Source organism: Manacus candei, unplaced genomic scaffold (genome assembly GCF_025592945.1).
Source record: "Manacus candei isolate 608988 ecotype Guabito, Panama unplaced genomic scaffold, ASM2559294v1 h1tg000035l, whole genome shotgun sequence".
NCBI lineage: Eukaryota > Metazoa > Chordata > Aves > Passeriformes > Pipridae > Manacus > Manacus candei.
The window spans coordinates 521,925-541,815 of record NW_026138083.1 but is presented as its reverse complement, the minus strand read 5'-3'; the positions used below and the strand labels follow the sequence as shown (position 1 = coordinate 541,815).

Genomic DNA, 19,891 nt, shown 5'->3' with positions numbered 1-19,891 from the left:
AGCTCCCGTCAGCTGCCGGCAGGGCCGGGCGAGCAGTGCCAGGTGTTGTTGTGCTGTGCTGTGCTGGCTCATGGGCACCCAGGCAGGGATAGCACCAGGGAATCCGGTAGGGCACGGAAAGGGGCGGTGGAAATGGAGCCCCTGCCAAGCTCCCGCTGCCTCCAGGGCTCAGTCAGACCTGGGGAGCTCTTAGTCCATGTGTGGTGTCTGTCACCCAGAGCCCCATGCTGAGTCCCTGCTTTGGAATATTCTCAGCGGTTACGAATATGTCAGATAAAAATTTTAAAACACCTTCCTCTTTATTTTGATTTTAATTTAAAGCTGGGACTTCCCTGCTGATATCTTGCTGGGCTTTTTCTGATTTGTTCTTCCTAGCCTGTCTTGCTACAGCAACAAGTACATTTAGTGTTAAGCATCTTGCAAACAGTGTCATTCATAATGGATGTGATAATAAGCCCCAGTTACCTGTCCTTGATTGTCATAATTGTAAATTACCAAGTATAATAGACCTGAAACTGAGCCATTTAGTGTTAGACCCAGAAATAATGAAAATATCTGTCATAAACAAGAAGGGGCAAAATTATTTCATGTTTTGTTCTGCTTGTAGCTGCCAGATCATCGTACTCTTATCAAACTGACAGGGAAGGTTTGATAACATTTAGTAGGTGAAAAAATATGATTTTTCTGTTAACTGGAGAGTGAGAGTTTGAAGAAGTCCATCGGTTATACCCAAAGCACAGAGGTGCCCCTTTCTGAGGTGTCACTGGCTGTGATTGGGTTAGAACTAAATGAATTGAGCTCTTTTTTGGGGGGAACAAATCCATTCAGCATGTGCATTTATATTCCATATAATTCCAGGAATTCCTGTGTCCATGTGCAGTTCCATGCAGCCAGTCAATATTTGTAAACACTTAAAACTGCTTCAGAGATTATAAACTTTGTAAAAATTGTAGTTTCAGAGCAATTAAGCTTTCCAGGGAAAACATTTAATTTTGAAGACCTGGAAGCATCATTGTTGAATATCAAGAAATGCAAACCTCTTTGTGTGAGCAGTACACGAGTGTGATGTTCTGTAAGTGGTGGAGGAGAGCATTTCTTACCTCCCACAGTTCTTTTACTCCTTCCTCTAACAGCGTGTGTAAGTCGGTTCAGCAGACACCTTGCTGCTCGTTGTGGGCAGAGATCGATTCAAAACTAACCAAATTACAATTTTTCTTTGATTTTGTTTAAAATCAGGAAAGGCAGTTCCTTTTGTCCGTGTTTGTGTGGATGACAACAGTCTCCTGACTCCTCCTTGGCATCTGTGCCCCACTTAAACAGCACTTGTAGCATCGCGCTTAGAAACTGAGAACAGGGGCTTTTCCCAGCGTGTCTGTAGTGACCAAAATGTGAGCTGGTTTGTGAGTCTGCAGCTGCCACCCCAAAAGTCCTGGGTGCAGATGTGCACCTAAGGGTGACTCTGCCCTGTTCAGCACAGATTTTTGAGGCAGCGTTGTCATGACCCGTTCTGTCGTTCTCCATTGAATTATGAATATGTCGTGACCTCTCCCTGCCCCTGGGTGTTTAATTTTCGAAGCTGAGAATTACGTAGGCTGGCACCTTCAATTTCTGAAAGGTTTGGAGTAGACCATTATCCTGGGAGACTCCCAGCTGAGCATCCGCCTGGATGCTGCTGTGCTGGAGCTCGCCCTGTTCCTGGTCTCAAGGTGCCCTGTGTAGCACTGGGCTGAGGAGCAGAGCTCGGGTGGCATGGGAATTTTTTTGGTGACAGTTCTGACTTTAGGTGAATGTCCATGTGTTGGGGAAATGGGTTGGCGATAAGTGTAGGAACATTGACTGTACTGAGAGGGGTAAACACATGCTGCAAAAGTGAGTGAGTTAACAAGGGTTCAGCCACTCAATCACTCTTTTCTCTGAAGAATGAGAATTACAAGCACCAACTGCCCTGTGCAAGCAGGCCTGGCTGTTTCTCCACAGAGTTTTTGGGAGGCTGTCAGTGCAGCACAGCATCTCTCTCCATGAAAGGCCCCTGTGCAGTGCCTTGGGAGTGACTGTGCTGAGGAGGGGCATCGATTCTCAGTCCTGCACCCGGCTCTGTATGGTCTTCACTGCTGCTAGTGCAGGGTCCAGGTTTTCAAAACTTTTCCAGGTATGCCTGGTAAAGGCTGTCAGTAATTTCACTCTCCCTCCCGAAGGGTGCTGAGGGTGGCATTTAATGATGCTGAAAATCCCTCTGCTGCTGCTCACAAACAGAAACTTGCTAGAATACAGTTTTGATGGAAAAATGCTCAAGCTTTCAAAAGAAGCCCCTTCCTTGTAACACACAGGCTGGAACAAAAGAGAATAAAAGTAAAATTGCTGGTATGTGTTAACGACAGTAACCCAAGGACAGTACATTATCCCTGGGTGTACAAGCAGCCTATTTCAAGGAACTGGCAGGCATAAGGAAATGACAAATAATTGAACCTTGCTACCTTTGCCCTTTTTCTAAGATGTCCAGAAGTAACAGCTCATTAGTGGAATTACTGGAATAGGTGCATTTTGTGAGTGTTTGAATAAAATTAAGACTGGGACAAAGCAAGGGAAGCATTGCTCGGTAACACATGACCTTTCCTACAGTTATTTATCCCCTGATGCTCACCCCGTTTGTGAACAAGGCAGATAATTGCAGAACACGAGCTCAGCAGCTGTACAGACACTGATAACACGGGACAGCACAGTGTTGGAATGATCCCTGCAAATGGGACCCAGGGATTTGTCTCTCCTGTGAGCCCTGGACAGCCAGGGCCCTGCAGGACAGCAACTCCCTTTCACAGGCAAAGGCAGGATGTGCCCAGGCTCTGCTCCTCATGAGGGTCTTGGGAAGGGCCATCCCTGCCTGCAGCACATCTTCTCAACCCTCTGCTCTCTGCGCCTCTCCCACTCATCTGCAGTTTTTCTGTCTCCAGGTTATTTCCCTGGGTGAAAAAGTACTTTGCTGGAGGAGACAGAGGGAGGATAACTCACCCCAGTGCCCTCGGAACAGAGGACCTCCTCCTCAGTATCTCTCTGTATCTCATCTCTCTGCTGTGGGGCACTGGGAAGGTGACTTTCAATTAGACCTGGGCAACTCCTGTCCTTTTATCTCAAGACTGAGTAGGGAACTGCATGGATACTTCTAGAGGAAACATATATGGGGGGAATCATGCCCTGCTGATTTGCTGGCCGAAAACTTGTGCCACTGATGGCACAACAGCTCTTGCAGTACAGAACTGTTTCGGAAGTAGCTTCTCAGTGGTTAGATCTTTATGTGCCCCGTGGAGTTAGCAGTCAGGGCTCCTGCTGCTCTAACTGGTAACAGGCTATTATGTCATCATGGTAATCAGTTGAAATATTTTCATCAAAGCCTTATCAGTGCAGTGATAAGCACGGAGTGCAGTGGCTGATTGGACCTTGGATGGGCAGAGTTGTGCCATGCAAAACGTACGGTGCCATGTTTTAGGCACAACTGTGTGTGGCTGTTTGTCACCACTGCAGTGCACGAGGAACACGCTGAACAAGAACAAAGTTAATAAAGGGCAGGAGGGGCAGTTCCAGCTTTTTTATTCTCTGTACAAACAGGACTGCCTGGGAGGAGAGCATGGCAGGTACTCAGTGGTACAGTAAGGAAGCTCTGGGCAGGGCTCAGCCCGAGTGCCATTAGGGTACAGAGCTGTGTGGGAGCAGGGAGGTGACGCTGTCCCCTCGCCCCTGCTGCGGAACAGTTGCTCTGTAACGGTACGTGTGTCTGCTCCCGGGGGCTTCCCGCCAGCAGGAGCGCGAGGAAATTAAGATGAAAGCTTGTTTTCTGCCTTATTCATAATAAATGCAAAACTCTCCCCTGAAGCACTTGGCATGACTAATGTGCCACATATTCTTGATATCCCAGAGCGGCAGGCGAGTGCTTCTGCCAGACGGGTGCTCTCAGCACACCTTGGGCCACGTGCTGCCGAACGGCGTCGGGAGCCAAGAGCCAGCGCCGGTGCGGGGCTCCACACAGACAGCATGAGCTGGAGCCTTTTGCCTCAGGGCACCTTCAGTATGGCTTTGCTCTTACACTGCTTGATTTCCACAGAGATGCTTTGAAACCGTGTGAAACGTGTTTCTGATGTTGTTGTGTCGCACTTTCCTCTTTAAAGCAATTAATGGCGACCGTCTGCGAGGGGACCAGCGCGCTGCGCCGTGTGCTTTGTGGGATCTGCAGCCCATCTCCATCAGTCAGCACTGTGGTTCTTTTGTAATGCTGTGCAGAGACCCAGGCCCTGCTGCGGGGAGGGAGGTGGCAGAGCTCCAGGCACAGTGCTGCGGCACAAACAAGGAACCCGTACCTGTCGTTTTCAGGGAGAGCTGTGTCTCTTGCACACCAGAGTGTCCTGGGCTCCAGCCATCCCCCTCAAGCCCCCCAGCACAGAGGGCTGCCTGTCTGTGTGATTCTGCTTGGAGAGGTGGCAGAACAGCAGAAAATTATGCCATGGAGAGGATGAGCTCTTGGTTTTGGCAGGAGAGGATCATCTGCCTGTTTTGGATAAGGAGGAGGAACAGCAGCCCTGGCTGAGGGAGCGCGTGGAGCCCTGGCTCCGCCGGCTGCAGCACGGACAGATGGCCATAGCAGGGGCTGCAGAGGGGGCCCGGCGCCCACAGACCCGCCGGTGGCACAGCCTCGGCTCACGCGTGTCTCACATGTTACATGGGCCCTTTTAAGATATGCATCACTGCAAAGTTTGCATCTCAGATGCCTTGGTTTATAAAAAGTACATAAGTCTGCGGTTGCTGACAGGTAAAATTTAATTGCACCTGTTCAATGAAGGATATATGTTACTAAAATTCCCCCAAAAGTTCTCAGTGAAATTCATGCGGCAGTGACGGTCACTAGACCGTAAACGATGGTGAGCCCAATCAAGCAGATTGAGTTTCGCACTGAAGTTGCCTAGCACCACATTTTAAAAGCACAGTAACTCCATCCTGTGCAGAGCTGGGGAGGACAATTAGGTGCAGAAAGGTCATCTGCCAACACATCTCTGTTAACCTCAGTTTTATGGTCCCGGCTTTATTCTGCTTTGGTAAGTCCCAAACATTTATGTTCTCGTTTGTTTTCCGCACTGCTGTCACAGTGTCAGCAGCAAACCCCTTTTTGTGGAACCATCTTTGGTCCCTGTGATACAAGTCAGGAGGAAACTGAAATAGGTGTTTCTTGCACTGAACAGTAAGTTCAAAGATTTTCTGCAAGTCTCTCTAGTTGGATGGAAGAAGGATTTGGCACGTGGACATGTAGACAGCCTTGATGTCTGATGGGCTGGAAAGAGCTGTCTACCTCTATACTTTCAGCTTCTCCACTGGCCAGATGCCCTGAAAGCCCTTCTCCGGGTGGGATGCACATCACAGATGGGAGTTGCAGTAGGTCCATGCCAGCAGTCCGCATTAACAGCCTCAGCAGTCCCTCAGGAGCCGGAGGAACAGGCGTTGGAGCGTGTGCTCTCTGTGCACCCCAGCGAGTGGGTGCCAGTCCTGGGACTGGTGCCCTGTGGCGTTGGCATGAACCACGGGCCGTGGAGAGCAGCCAGTCAGTTCTCCCCTTGCCTGTCCACAAGCCCACAAACACTTTTGTCTTTTATTTCTGCATCAGCAGAATGCACTGTTGTTTCTGTATGTTGGTGAGAGTATATGAATGCTGCCAAAATGTTTTAATTTTCAAATAAGATAAAAATGGAGAAGGACTTGCTGGCCATTGCCATCGGCAGGGATGGGGCCCTGAGAGTTTTGCTTGAGGTCAGCACAGAGTTATGGTTCATAAGTAAAAGTTCTACATTTTCAGGATCTGCTATTGACAAATAATCACTTTCTCTATTCCCTGTTTGTAAACAGGCAGTTAGTTGTGGTTTAATGTCCTGTGTGTGCAGAGAAGGAAACGTTGGCCAAATCCTGACCCCAGGATGGTTCAGGTCACCTGCAGGACCCAGATGACAAGGACTTTGAAGGGTTTTCAAAGTCTTTACGATTTAAACCGTGTGTCTGAAACTGGCTCTGTGCTGTGGAGGTTAAATGTGTAGGAGTGGTGCTGGTAGGTGAGAGCCGAGTGCTGGCTGGTACCTGCCTCTCCAGTGAATTTACAAATTTCTGCCTTTTGCCTCCTTTTGCATTCTCCATCTGGAAGGTCCTGTGTGTTTCACCACAGAACTTTGCAGGTCATCCTGCTGCTGCAATGAGGTGTTGTGGTTTATTGAAAATAGGTAATGTTCACATTTTAATGTGTTGGAGTTTTTTTCCAAACAGCTTTCATTGCGTGGTTGAAATGTTAAAATAATTGATATACTGATAAAATACTTCTAAAAGCTCATAATATTCAAATGATGAGATTTCACTGCTGTATTCAAATAGGAGGTAAATTCCTGCTCTCCACAGTTTTATATGTTCATGATCAATAAGTCACACCTTGTCATAGCTCTCAATGTTATTATTTCATATGAAATGAAAAAACCTTGTTTGTGCCTGTTTTAAACATTTTGCCCTGGAGTTTCGCCTTGGCAGAAGCAAAATGTAAAATAATGCAGCCGTGGAGGGGTGGGTCAAATTGCCGTACATATTAAAAAAGGAGCTTTTGATCAGCTCCTTCAAGGGGCTGGTATGACTCCATTTATCTGAAGATCTCAGGGGACGCTCCAAACCTCCAGATAACTGGGGGCTTAGTTAATCAGGGCTGCCAGCTGTCCAGCTTTTCGCCAGGGTAGGGTTCAAGATCACAGCCCATCCTCTGCAGCCCCAGCAGCGGATTTGTGTCCCTGCAGCCCTCGAGCCCTGAGGCTTCTCTAGGAAAGCTGCACTTGGGCCTCCCTCATGGTCCTGCTCAGCCCAGAGCACTGCCCTGAGCTGGGATGGGGGTTTGCAGGTCCATGGGTTGCATTTTTAAACCAGCAGTTTGTGTGGCACTCCATCTAAATGCAGCTTAGTGTTCAGGGCACCTGCCCAAAGCTCGCAGGAGCCAGGACACAAAGTCCAGGTTAGGAAGAGTCAGTTGTAAGGTGTGTAAGTCAGGGACATTTTGGGGCCAGCTCGTAGGCTGGAGGCACAGCACGTTTATGTGGTGCAGCTCTGACAGAAGTATGGCTCCAGGGGTTATTGGGATGGACACGTTCCTGCAGAGGGACAAACAGGAAACTTCTTGAGGCTTTTTTTAACACGATGGAGGTGTTTTTCAGGGGGTTCTTTACAGCTCGTTCATGTACATTCTTAAACTTCAGTAAAATTTTAGTTGGCTTTTTATTTTAGTGAATCCCAGCTTTTCTCCCCAGTCTGTGAATGTACTGAAACAGAGATGGCAGGGAGTTTTCCTGCAGTCACTCAATTCTTTTTTGATTAAGCTGTAAGTAAAAATGAGCACGGGCATCCTGCTCACTGCCCACATGGTGGGAGCTGCTGTGCTGCCTCCTGCTCCAGGGAGCCGGGCAGGGACACAGGGAGCACAGAGCCGAGGCAGGGCTGGGGAGTGGAGCTAGTGTGTGCAGCACTCGGCCTCCCCAGGACCCCCTGCTTTTGGCTTTTTAATCTGCAAGGGGGGCGCTGAATTGGGATCTTCTTCGCGCGCCTCCAGAGCCGCTGTGGATCTGCAGGGCTTTCCGGACCTTGGCATCAGCATGGCACACAGTGTGTTGTTCCTCAGCTGCCTCTCCTGGAGCTGCCCAGCTGTTTAGCCCAGGGGTTTTTCCCAGTCTTTTGTGTGACGAGGGGCACCGTCCAGCTCATCAATAGGCATTTTCAGGGTGCAGAGCAAACCCGGTCGGCGTGTCCTCGCTGTGTTTTTCCGTGTAGCACTTACCGAGGCGGCACAGCCTGCGGTGTGCCCGCGGTGGCCGCGTGTGCTGATGTGCGCGATGTGCGCGGCCGTTCATTACCCAGCAGGGCTTTATCAGGCAGAGCATGAAAAGCCTTTGCCGTCCCCCCGCCTGGTTTGCAGCGGCCCACGCGCAGCCCCGGCCGTGAATCGAGAGCTGCCGGCCGGCCCGCAGGCTCAGGTGGTCGTCAGCCCCCGGTGTCGCCGAGCCCTTTCAGCAATTTGTCACGCCTGGGTCTGCTCCCGCTGCGCCAGCACGTGCCAGCTCCGTGTCGGAGGGGCTGTGGGCCAGACGGCCGCGCAGCCCCCGCGTCCCGCTGTTCCCGGCCGGCGCTCGCCCGGCCCGCTCCGCACGGCCCTGGCAACAGCCGAGCGCCGAGGAATCAGCATCTCCATAATGAGAAGTGAATGGCATCCGTCAGTCCCTTTAGAATAGGGCCCAGGCGTGTGCCTCCTCTCCGAGGAAGTTTGGCAGCCTATTCATTAACAAGAGTCATCAGGAGTTCAGCCCATAATGGGGAGGCAGCCCCGCACGCCGCGGGCTGGCGCTGGCGCTGTCAGGAATGTGTTCTCCCGGGCTTCGGGGAAGGGAGGAAAACTGAGCAAATAACGCTGTCAGCAGGTGCAAACGCTGAAATGCTGGCTATTGATTTTCTTTCTCCAGGCTTCCACGGGAAGTTTGTAAGAAGATTTATCACATATCAATCGTCCTCTGCAAGCGTTAAAAGCAAAATTCTTCTTTTCTTTCTCTTTCTTTTGTTGCCACCACGCCTGCAGGAACTTGCATGCAATGAAGACGTGCTTTGCTTATTCCCCTCAAGGTCGACGCTAGACCATCGTCTCCTGGCTCTAAGCACTGCTTTACTCTGATTTTTTTTTTAATACTGTTTCAGAGTGGTTTTGTTAATGTACTGCAAGTTACAAATGGCACTTCAATATTAATTAGTAATGCTTTTCAATTCTAAATACCCTCACCTGCATTCTGTTGTCACTGGTGTTATTCTCCTGCTCCTAATTTCTAAATTCAGCTTGGCCTTTGCTCCCACTGAACAGCCTTGTGGAGCTCGAGTGCATTTCCCCGTAACAGAAGCACAATGAGGCACTGAAAACTTTTGTTTTCGCTGAGGAAACGGAGAATGAGATGTCACCCTGGCTCCTGCGAGCCCTAATTCATAAAGTCATACGTGAGGCTCTCCAGCCCATTGTAGATTTGTCCCAAGCGTTATCCTGTTATTGGAAGTGTATGATTCACCTTCTGAGCAGACAGAAGCTGCACACAAAAGGGGAAGATTTGCTTTCTCCGCTGTGAAAGGCTGCTGCAAGCAGGGGTCCTATTAAGACAGCTGGAAAGTTGCTTCAGCTTGTTACGCTTGTAAGTTTTATTGGTGACTGGTTTTTGATTACACATTTGAATGCTGTGTGTTCCAGGTTGCCGAGTTTTAATTAAAAGGCAATAGTCTCCATGTTAGCTCGCTTTGTTGTCTGCATTATGCAGGCCATAATGCATGCAAGTTGTGGGCTGGGTTTGTCCAGTGTCCATCGTTTCTTTGGGATACATAGGGTTGCACCTTCCAGCACCTGCCCTAAATACAACTGTCATGCTTTCAGAATTGTGTTTATTGTGGTTGATTTCTTTTGAGAAGTCCAGTGATCAAATGAATGTGGGGGGGTTGATCCCCTCTGTCCCATAGCTTGTTTCTCCAATCTAGTCACTTTTCTAGTCACTGGAACAGGAATATTGTGTGCCAGGGCTTCCCATAGTGCCACAGCCCGTCTGTGACGGTGGGCTCTGGTTTGGAAAGCTGCGGTCTGGGGGTTTGCTCCTGCCCTCGGCAGCTCCCGAGTCGCTGTTTCTGAGTCATGAAGCTCAGAGGTGTTACCCTGAATTTCCAGCCCTGAAGGGTGTCCTCTCCTCACTGCTCCTGTTCAGAACTGCTGGGCAGTTCTGGTCCCCCCGTTCCCTACCCATTGCAGCCTGGTCAGCGTGGATGTGGGGCTGAGGGGCTGGTGCTCAGGGACGCCGTGGGACAGCCTTCAGCTCTGCACACACGTTTCCTTAACGGGGCCACCGCAGCTACGAGGAGAGAGCTCTGTACCTCGAAGCCATCATCCAGAACCACAAAGAGGTGATGACGTTTGAGGATTTTGCCGCTCAGGTCTTTTCTCCCTCTCCCAGCTACTCCCTCGGTGGAACTGGTGAGTCTCTGCACGTTATTCTTCTCTGTAGCCCCAAGAAGCACTTGAGCAGCAGATGTACACCTGTTTTTTGTAGATAAATGCTTGCAAATTTAAGAAGACCATTCTTCCCCTGAATCAACTAATGAATATCAAAAGGAATGATGACATTCATTTTAATTTGTTTTGCATCAGAGCTATTCAGTCTGCTCCTTTCTTCAGCTATCCTGTTAACCCCCGACTCCGGCGAGGTTAATGAACTTTCTTGCAGTGATGGGCTCCAGCTCATTCAGGACTCCGGGTTCTTGCTGAGCTGGGAATATGTTGTTCAAAAGCGAGGTCTGAATTGGGGCTCACTTATCAAAAATAGTTCCTCGCAGGGGAAGCTGCTGCTAATGCTAAATGGGGATTATGCTGCTGAGCTACCAGGGTCAGGGATTAATGCACAAGAAACGCAGGAACGGGGTGCTGTTAGGGAATCACAGCGGCGGGCGGGATGCGGGCGCGTCCCTTCAATGCAGACAAGCACACTGCAGGCTGCCCTCCAGCACCTGGCCTGGAGCCTCTTTGGGGGCTTTAATGGATGTGTGGATATATGTGTGTGTGTGTGGGGGGGTGTATACACACACATCAGTGCTCATCATTCATCAGCCCTCCTGAGAGGTGACAGCACAGTGCCAAACTCCGGGCATTTATTCCTCGTGTGCCCTGTGGAGATTTAGGTTAGTGTGTGGTCAGTGAGCTAGGAATCGCTGCCTGACTGGTTCATTGAGTTTAAGTGAACCTCTTCTGAAAGGGATCTTTTGCTCTGAAATGCAGATTTCTAGTGCCCTCAAGATGTGTTTTTTCCAGCCTCCAGAAAGTATCTCGTCACTGTGTGCTGGACTCTCTAACAAAGATTCCTTAATCCATTGTTGACACTCATAGGGTGACACAGGCACTTTCTAATCATCCCCTGCTTCTCTTTTGGATTGCTGAATAGATTATTTCCAACTTGTACAAACGTTGCAGGACATCTGCTCTATTTCTCTTTAGCCCGACTTGTTAGCAGATATCTTCCATCTAAACGAAACATTGAAGGAAGAAATTAAATTTGCTAGAATAAATCACTTAGGAATAAAACCAGCCGTGCAGCATTGTCTAGCGTTCCTGGCTCCGGTCCTGGCGCGCTCGGAGCTTTGTGAGGAGATAAGAGGGCTGTGCGGGCCGGGCAGTGGTGGCCAGGAGCAGCAGGCAGAAGGCTTTGGAGATAAGCGCTGGCAGGAGGGGAGGGAGCCGGGGCCATTTACATAATCGCGCCTCTGCGTCCTGGAGAGGCGTCAGGGAACACGGGATGGATCTATTGATCTCTGCTGAACTGGAATACTAAACAACGCTAGGAAAGCTTATAACTTAAAGCTTTGATTAATGTTTCCTACATTAAAAAGTAGAACAGCTGTGCATTAAATTCTTTTATACACTCTGCCAAAAGTCTGAGACAAAAAAATGGCCCGTTTCAATAGGAGCGCAGCGCGTGCCCAGGGTTGGTTGTTAGCACTTGAATCGTTTATCTGTTGACATATCAGCAAATAGAAACGTAGATATATTGATCTATTTTAAATGTTTTGCTCTGTGCATAATTGTGTCTCATTTTCATGTTTTTTAGAGCACACAGTGCTCTGGTTGTGTACAAATGTGGTCTGACGGGGCAGATCCCTCGGCAGTGCCACTCTCTGAAGGCTGGGATATGCTGTGTGTGCCAGACCTGGTTAAAGTGTTTTAAAGCTACTGTTCCTCCCAGTAGCTGAGGTTTTCAGAACACTGTTAAATCATGAGTAGCCTGGATGTGGGTTTATAATTTCATTATTTTAATTGCTTTTAATTGTAAAACCTGCCCCAGTCAGGTCCCAGTTTTTGGACTTCTGAACCTCAGAATTAATTTCTTGCTCATGAACTGGAGGCTGGCCATGACTTCTGGTGTCAGAATCTCTGCTTCAGAGAGTCTCCTCACGTTACCTACTGATTCACCTGCATATTTAGTCAGTGATGAGCAAGGGCAGTGTCAGCCATGGCCATCGGGATGTGTTTTCCATCAGATGCTCCCTGGCAGTTGGAAGGGAGGCTGGATGCAGCCCTGGCAGCTCGGGAGCTGTTTCCCAGCACGCAGCCTGTGCCACAGGCAGGCAGTCCTGCTCCAGGCATAGACCCGCCTGTCTAACACCTGCAGGAATCACCTGTGTGCTGCTTAGGAACATGGATGGCATTTTTCTCCATGTAAAAAGGGAATTTCTATTCTGAAATCAGGGAGCAATAAATGAAAAAAAAAATTTCCCTGAGAAGGTAGTCAGGCACTGGCACAGGCTGCCCAGGAAGGTGCTGGAGTCACTGCCTCTAAAGGTGTTCAGAAGGTGTCTGAATGTGGCACTTGGGGACGTGGTTTAGGGGTGATGATGGTGGTTCTGGGTTGGTAGCTGGATTTGATGGTCTTGAAGATCTCTCCCAGCCTTGATGATTCTGTGGGATTCATGGAGCTGGCACAGGTGACAAGCCAGCTGGTGCTGCTAACCCTGCCGAGTGTAAACTCCTCAGGTAAATTTAAGATTAATTCTCATCTGATCTGATTCTTAATGCCAGTCAGGTGTGGTCCTGTCAGCGCTGCGAATACACGTGTGCAGCAGAAAGGTCAAGGAGTAAGTGTGCTTTTTATTAAAATGAAGCTTGTTCTCAGTAGTCATAAGAAGAAATCAGGACCATTAAATGAATTGAACACGTAGCTCTTGCTGACACACATCACTGGGGTGTTGCTAACCATGATCTAATGATTTGAACTGCATGTTTTTGCATTTTCTGATGCTGCCCCGGGGGATGCATCCCCCAGACTCAGGTCAGATGTGGGTTTCCTGCCCTGGATTAGTCTCCCTGTCACCAACAGTCTTGCAGGTGCTGCATTTTCTGCAGGAAAATCATCCAGTTGATCTCCTTTGCTGTTTCCAGGCGTGGAGCCTTAAACTCCCTGCGCGGCTCACAGATAGCCCTGGCTACTGCAGGATCACAGATAGCCCTGGCTATCTTCAGCGCTGAAAGCAGCCGGGTAGGCAGAATGGCCATCCCTGAACTCATTTAGGGGATGTGCAGATTAGGAACAAAAGCTGGGAATACGGCCCTTTGTTGTTAAACTGGTGCATTACATGCTGTATTTTAATTAGGCTGGGTCTGAGAGGCAGCCCAGGAAATCCTCCATAATCCAACACTATTGAATTATTCTCATCCTTTCCCTCTGCAGATTTCTCTCCTTTTAGAGGATGGGCTTTAAGCTGCTGTTCTTGCTCCCTCAGCCAAAACCAGAAACAGTTATTCAACAAAACACTTGTGTGTTCTTTAAAAAAATGGTGAAGCTGAAGCGGGCACACACAGACAGAGCAGTGCCCCAACTTTGCCTCTGTGGCTCAAAGGGCTGCCTTGGGCTTGGGGTTTTTTTAGTGTAAGATCAGCAGCCAGAAGCGTTGTGTTATCCCTTAGGAAGTGGAAGTGGCCAGGTATTCCAGGGTAACTGCCTAATCATAGCTTGCCCACCATGGGAGGATTCTGTGCGAGGGGTTTGTGCTCGCAGGGCAGGTTTCTGTTTGAAGGGAGCCCCGGAGCTGCAGCGCTGCCGTTGGCACTCCAGGGGTTAATGGGAACGGGCACACTTGACTGCTGAGAGGACTGATCTAATCACTGCCATATCCAAGTGCATCTGTTCACCATGAGGTCATTCTTGTGCATGCTAATGACTTGGAAAATAAAGCACAATGCTCAACGTTATCAGGGAGGATATAGTGTAAATCTTGGCTTTTTTAGTTGCTAATGGATATTGTGGAATGGGCAGGCAAAGCATCCCGGATTCTTGTGTTCTAGCTTAATGTTTTTAAAGCATCCTTTTCAGTGGAGTGTCAGGAAAACTGTGCTGGAAAACTCAGACATGTGGTATCTGTTGATAAATGGATTCTTTAATGAATATTATGGCATTGCCCAGGAGCAACACTTGAGTTGAGGAACTATAGAGGTTTTCAGCATTCCCTGGTTTTAAAGCCTCGGGAGCCTGCCTGCTGATTTACATAAAACTGAGATTTTGCAGGCTTTTTGTTGTAAAGGTGACACATGCTTTTCTTTTGTCTCCAGACTTTTACATGCATAAAGTTCCTGTAGTACAAGGAACCAGATCTGGTTTATTTTAAACCACTTTTTGGTCAGTGCTGAGCTTTATCTTTCCCACTTTAAAGGGAAAGGAATATTTCAATTTGACATCTAGATTTAAAATGTATTTTTGACAGAAACAAAACCAAACCCAGAGTAACTATTGCATTAACCAGACTGATGCTCCTTTGTAACGATGAGCCAGGATTCCTTTTGCTTTGGTGTGGTTTTTCTGGTTTTGTTTTTTTACTTCTTTGGGGTTTTTGTGCTTTTATCTTTTTCCTTGAAAAAAGGTGTTTTCCTTGTAGGGTGTTTTGTCAGATCTGTGTACAGGTGGAATAAAAGTCTCTCCAGGTTCTGCATATATAATATTTCTGCCTGTTTTGGGGAATAGTAAAAAACCACACATCTGAAAGCGAGTAGCTGTGCCACGATACCACAGCACGTGCGGCATGTGCCGAGGTCAGATTTGATCCGTGTGTCAGTGTTGCCTGAAACGGAACAATTTATTTCTAGTACCTGGGACTCAGGAAATTCCCGACTGCCCTGGCTGCTCGGAGCCACGGCTCAGCTACTGCCGCCAGGAGAGGAGGCAGCGCTGGCACTGTCTGCCAGGGGCAGCTGTGGGCTCCATCCTCCGTGCCTAGCCCTCCCTGGTCTGGGACAGGTCACTCTGATGTGGGAGGAAGGACTGGGAATTGAGTCGTTAGCACAGAGCCTGTGCTCAGCAGGTGAGGTGGAACTCAGGTGCTGCCATGGTGGAGGTTGTCCAGGCAGTGAACAAAGAGGAAAAGCTGAGGGAGGTGGAGCAGGGGAGCCAGAAGAGTTACCACAGGAGGCAGGATTTGGCTTTCTCTTCTCCTCCTTCCCTGTGAGTATTCAGGAGGAGGTGCAGGGACCTGTCTGGCTTTCCCTCTCTGTTTAATCCAGGTAGCTCCACATCCTGAGAAGACTGGAGCCTCTGTCCCAGCCGCTGCTGGGCTGCCCTCAGGGGCAGATTCGGGAGCTGCTCCTTGCCCCTGTGCTCTCTGTTACCAGTGTTCCCTCCGCGGCTTTCCTGCCCTCATCCACAGAGCTGCCACCTTAGTGTCCCTGTGAGGGGCAGGAATGGTCTGGCATTAAACAGAGCAGTGTCACAGTTACCACGAATTGTTGGGGCAGCAGCTCTGTCCCCCCGTAGCTCCTGTGGCTGAACAGGCCTGGCTCCGGAGGGTCCAGGGAAGTTGCATCCTTCCTTTGCAGCTCCCTGCAAAGCAGTGGCTGCCTGCTCTGGGCACAGGGGTCATTTTCCCTGTGCCGACCTGTCCCCGAGGCAGGGCAGGTGCTGGGGCTGCTTCTCCCTCAAGCCTGGCGTTCCCTCGGGATCTCCAGCAGGGAAGGGGCACATTAGGGCTCTCAGCCTGGGCCCCTGCCTTTTCCATGTAATTGATTGGCTCAGAGGGAGCTCCCCCAGCTACGATCTCCAGGAGAGGAGGCAGAGAGAGAGGGTTTCTCCAAGCAATCAGTGCTGGATGGGAGAAAATATGAGCTTGACAGGCCCATCTCTCCTGCCGGGTGACAGCTCCAGCTGCTCGAGCTGTCAGCTCGGAGAAGGCTCCGGGCAATGTGGCCCCTTCGCATTTTCCCTCTGCACTGAGGCACTGGCTCGGTGGCCATGGAGAGCCAGAGCAGAGCTGGAGCACAGCTGAAACAGAGCTGTCCTGTGGCCGCGGGCCAGGGGCTTGGGCTGCCCCACCTGTGACACCCCCAAAACCCCATGCTCCCCCTGGCTGAAGTTGAGGCCAACCCGTGCAGAACTAATTAGCGGCTGCTCCAAGTCCTGACTAATTGAACTTCGATGTGTACATTTAGGGTTTATTTCCAAATCCCTCAAACCGTCAAGGCTGGGCCTGTGACAGTGCCAGGCACTCCTTCCTGGAAAGTGTGAATGCTATTTTAGGGGTGATTCTGCCCCTGATTAACCTGTAGTTTGAGATTCTCTTACTGCTTCACTTAGAGCTTTCCAAGGCACTGCAGGATGTGTTTGATTAGCACAGCCACTGCTTCAGTTATCGATGATTTCTTCCACGCAGGCTCAGGATGCTGCTTACAGTGTACTTTGAGCCTGTCCTTGGAAGTGGGAAGCAGGAACACTGGGCAGATTTACTACAGTGATTCTCTCTGGAATTTTCTGACCTTCACATTTACTAGGAAGGAAAACAAAGATTTCCAGAGCCCTGACCTGGCTGAGAGGTTAATGGGGGGCTGGAACAAGTCACACACAGCCCATGTGACAACTTCATGGGTCTTCTCAAATACAAGGCTTCGGGATCCTTACAGGTCATGGAGACCCACGCTTGCTTTCAGAGGTGTTCAGCTACTTCAGGAGGAGAGAAATGGCTGAAAGGTCATTCCTAGAGCACCTACCCTGGCAAGGCAGGGCATGAGAAATGAGGTTTGTTCTCTCTGGTGGATTTGAGATGCAATAAGCCATTTCTCTCTAGTTTCCCACAAACCAATTTCATTTAAAGTGTGTTTTTATCTATATTCCTAACTCTATTTCTAATCCCCTCCTGCAAAGAACTTATTTTAAAATCTTAAGCCTCCCTCACCAGGCCTCACCTGTAAGAGGCCCTACACTGCTCATTTCCTGGGGTTTTAACCTGCCTGCAGTGTCCCAGTGGTTTAGGTCTCTGTGAAGCCTCAAATCTTACACAGTTTGAAATGGTGTGACCAGCAACGGTGCTGGAGTTGGAGCCGAGGCAGCTGCACCCACCATCCCATGGCAGCTCGTTTGGCAAAAGCTGAAGTGCAATGGTTATTCATTCCCATTTTTGCCAGCATTCCCTCCCTTGACTGTTTCAATCCACAGACCCGAGAAGGAAGTGTGTGGGTCCCCGTTTCTCCAGGTCCCCGAGGGCTGAGGGGAACTCTCCTTCCTGAGCTGCCCTTCTGCTGGTGCCCAGCGTGTGCCGTGCCAGGCTGCCGTTGGCGCAGCGGGTCCCGGGTGTGCTGCTCCTGCACTGACACGGTTTTGTGTTCTCTCCCTTTAGATTAGAGGGTGTAACGCTCTCGTTAATGGCCGCAGGTAAGAGCGACGCTTCCCGCAGGCCCCTCTGCTGCTGCCGCTGTGCTTCACCTCTAACAGCTCTCCTCCTCCTCCTCCTCTTCCTCCTCTGCTCAGTGTGCGGCCGTGGTGGCTCTGGGGCCCTCCGGGTCTGTCTCTGGCTGTCCCTGCCCGCTCTGGCTCTGCGCGCCCCGAGCCCCGCGTGGTCCCCGCTGCCCCGGCGGCTGCTGCTGGGCACAGGGACACGGGCACTGAGGGAAGGGCCTGGTGGTGTGTGTGACCAGGGATGGGACAGCCACGGGCACTGAGCCAGGAGCCACGCTGGCCACTGTCCCCAGTGCCCACAGAGCTGTGTGGGGCTGCCCCTGCCACCATGTTCACCCGTGCCACAGGCAGGGAGCAGCTGCCAGGCAGCTTTCTTCCCTCTGTGTAAATTCCACTTGTTTGGATGAGTTCTGAATTTTAAGGGCTCCACTGGTCCATGAGAGTCAGAAACTGATGTTTGTGGGTTTCCTTATCATTTACTATTTTGTATTTACAAGCTGCTGTTTGGTTTTCACTGCTGGTAATTTCACATTGCCCAGGCACACTCCCAAACAAAGAACAGTGAGGGAGCAAACACCCTCCTCCATAGCACAGGAGCATCCCAACCCCAACCCACCGCCGACCGTGGGCGCAGCCGAGCACGCAGAGCCCCCTCTCCGACTCCGCAGCTCCCCTGGCAAGGCGGCCAAGTCATTAGAGCCTGTGCCAGACAGCCTACGAGGGGAATGGGAACACTGGGTATGGGAGCCTTTCTCCAGGCGGTTGTCACTTGTTCACTGCGCAGCTGCCACCTCCCCATCAATCACGGCGCTTTCACGGAGCTGCAAGGTGGGCTGCAGAGCTCGGGACGTGCCAGAAGGAAGCTGGGACTGTCGGAATGCTCCGGCTCCAAGGCGGTTGTGCTGCGGGTGCTCCTGGCCTAGGTGTGCCTGGCCACAGCCCCACCTGCCCCCTTGTCACAGGCATCAGCCACTGTTCAGCCCTCACATGAGCGTTGTTTCAGCTCGTCCATTTGGGGAAAACAGCACTATTTTGACCATCTGCCATTCTACCACACTGCAGGAATGTCAAGTACGACACCTCCCTCGCAGCCCTTCCCTCCCCCACACTTTTCTCCCCAGCCAGCAGCACCACAGGTTTTGTTTTTAATCCAAAACTGACAGCTCCGAATTTTTCACAGAAAATGCCTTTACAGGCTAAGTCACATTTTCCACCTTTTTAAAATGTGCTATTTCCCCTCAGTCAGTTGTGTTGAAGTACCAATCTGGTAAGTAATGGCTGTCTTTGAGATGCAGACGGGGGCTGTAGGCTGGCTGAGGGGGCTCACACTTTGGGTTTGGCTGCTGCTGTTGCACTCCTGCTTTGAGTCACTCAAATAGCCCAGAGCTGCTGAAGCAGAACAGGTCACCCCTCGTGTTGAAAACGAAGCAGAGCCCCCGTGGGTCTTTGTCCTGGGACAGGGGCAGGGCTCATCCCTACCTGTCCAGGAGGGCAAGGCTTGCCCTGCTCACCTGTGCCTGAGGGGCAGCTCAGCCAAGGCCCTGCCCAGGCTTTGGGGTGATTTGTGCATGTCTGGGAGTCACCCGGGCTAGGAAAGGTGAGGGGAGGATTAAAGAGCCCTGGACTGGCCAGGCACAGGAACTAACAGCAAATAAAGGCACAGGCAGAGAATGGAGCCAGGTGTTGAACTGGAAATAGGTCTGTGCTGCCAAACACAACCATCCCCCGGAGTTCAGCGGGAGTGGCACAGGCACTGGCCTTTGGTGTGGGCTTAGAGCCTCCCTCCACCCTCCTCACCTGGCTGCAAGGCTGTTCTTCCCTCCCACCTGTAGGAAAAAACTTGTGTTTACACTTAGGGAGAGAATTGCAACACGGTTTAAAAATACTGTTCCCCAAGGGAGCTGATGAAATGGTGTTCCTCTGGGAAGCGCCTTGGGACAGGTCAGACCCCCAGCAGCAGGAGCAGGGCAGGGTGTGTCCCTGGGAGCAGCTGCACCTGGCTTTGGTCATTTGTGTCTCAGTTAAAGGCCCTGTGCTCACCTGCTCCCACTCAGCCAGCCCGAGCCTCTGGTTGTACTGGCCTATGGAGAATAAATGAGGTGGAACTCCAGGCTGTAGAACAACAAAGTGTAACCCCAGGTTACACCCCATAGCCCCCAGGCTCCCAGAGACCCTTCTAAGGTGAGCCACCAGTAATGAGGGTACCTGGTGTCCTGTCACGCAGTGAAATTGGAAGAAATCGTGATTCTTTAGGGTTTTTTTATCAGAGACACCAGACATCTTCCAGGGAGTTTTGTGCGAGTCCTCATGCTGGGGAAGCTCGTTTCCAGCTCCCTGTAACAGACTGAATACACAAGAGCTGCTTAGTGACACACAGCAAAAAACAATTTTATATAACCCACACAGAACTATTGTATGTGGGTTTGCTGGAGCTTCAAGTGAGCAGGATGGGAGTATCCTCCCCCGGTCCCATGGGGCTGCTGCAGCACTGGGAGCCATTGGGGGCTGTGCAGACCCAAAGGGGCTGGTGCCGGGGGCCTCAGCGCTCACCTGGGCACTGAGGCCTGTCACAGCCTGGCTGCTCCTCACTTGTGGGAGCTGGCAAAGAGAAATCCCTGATTTCTCCA

The 19,891-nt window shown here is 50.5% G+C and overlaps 1 protein-coding gene across 4 annotated transcripts in view; it reads left to right on the top strand.

Moving 5' to 3' along the window:
* RALGAPA2 (Ral GTPase activating protein catalytic subunit alpha 2) overlaps nucleotides 1-19,891 on the top strand; it is a 97,050-nt gene that overhangs the window by 75,431 nt on the left and 1,728 nt on the right. For 2 of the 4 annotated variants that reach the window (XM_051792911.1, XM_051792910.1), the window contains one exon: nucleotides 9,918-10,039. In XM_051792911.1, the coding sequence (XP_051648871.1) occupies nucleotides 9,918-10,039 (122 nt within the window). Of the gene's footprint in view, nucleotides 1-9,917; nucleotides 17,241-19,891 lie in introns of all 4 variants that reach the window. The other 2 variants (XM_051792912.1, XR_007905435.1) reach the window with 2 other exon arrangements.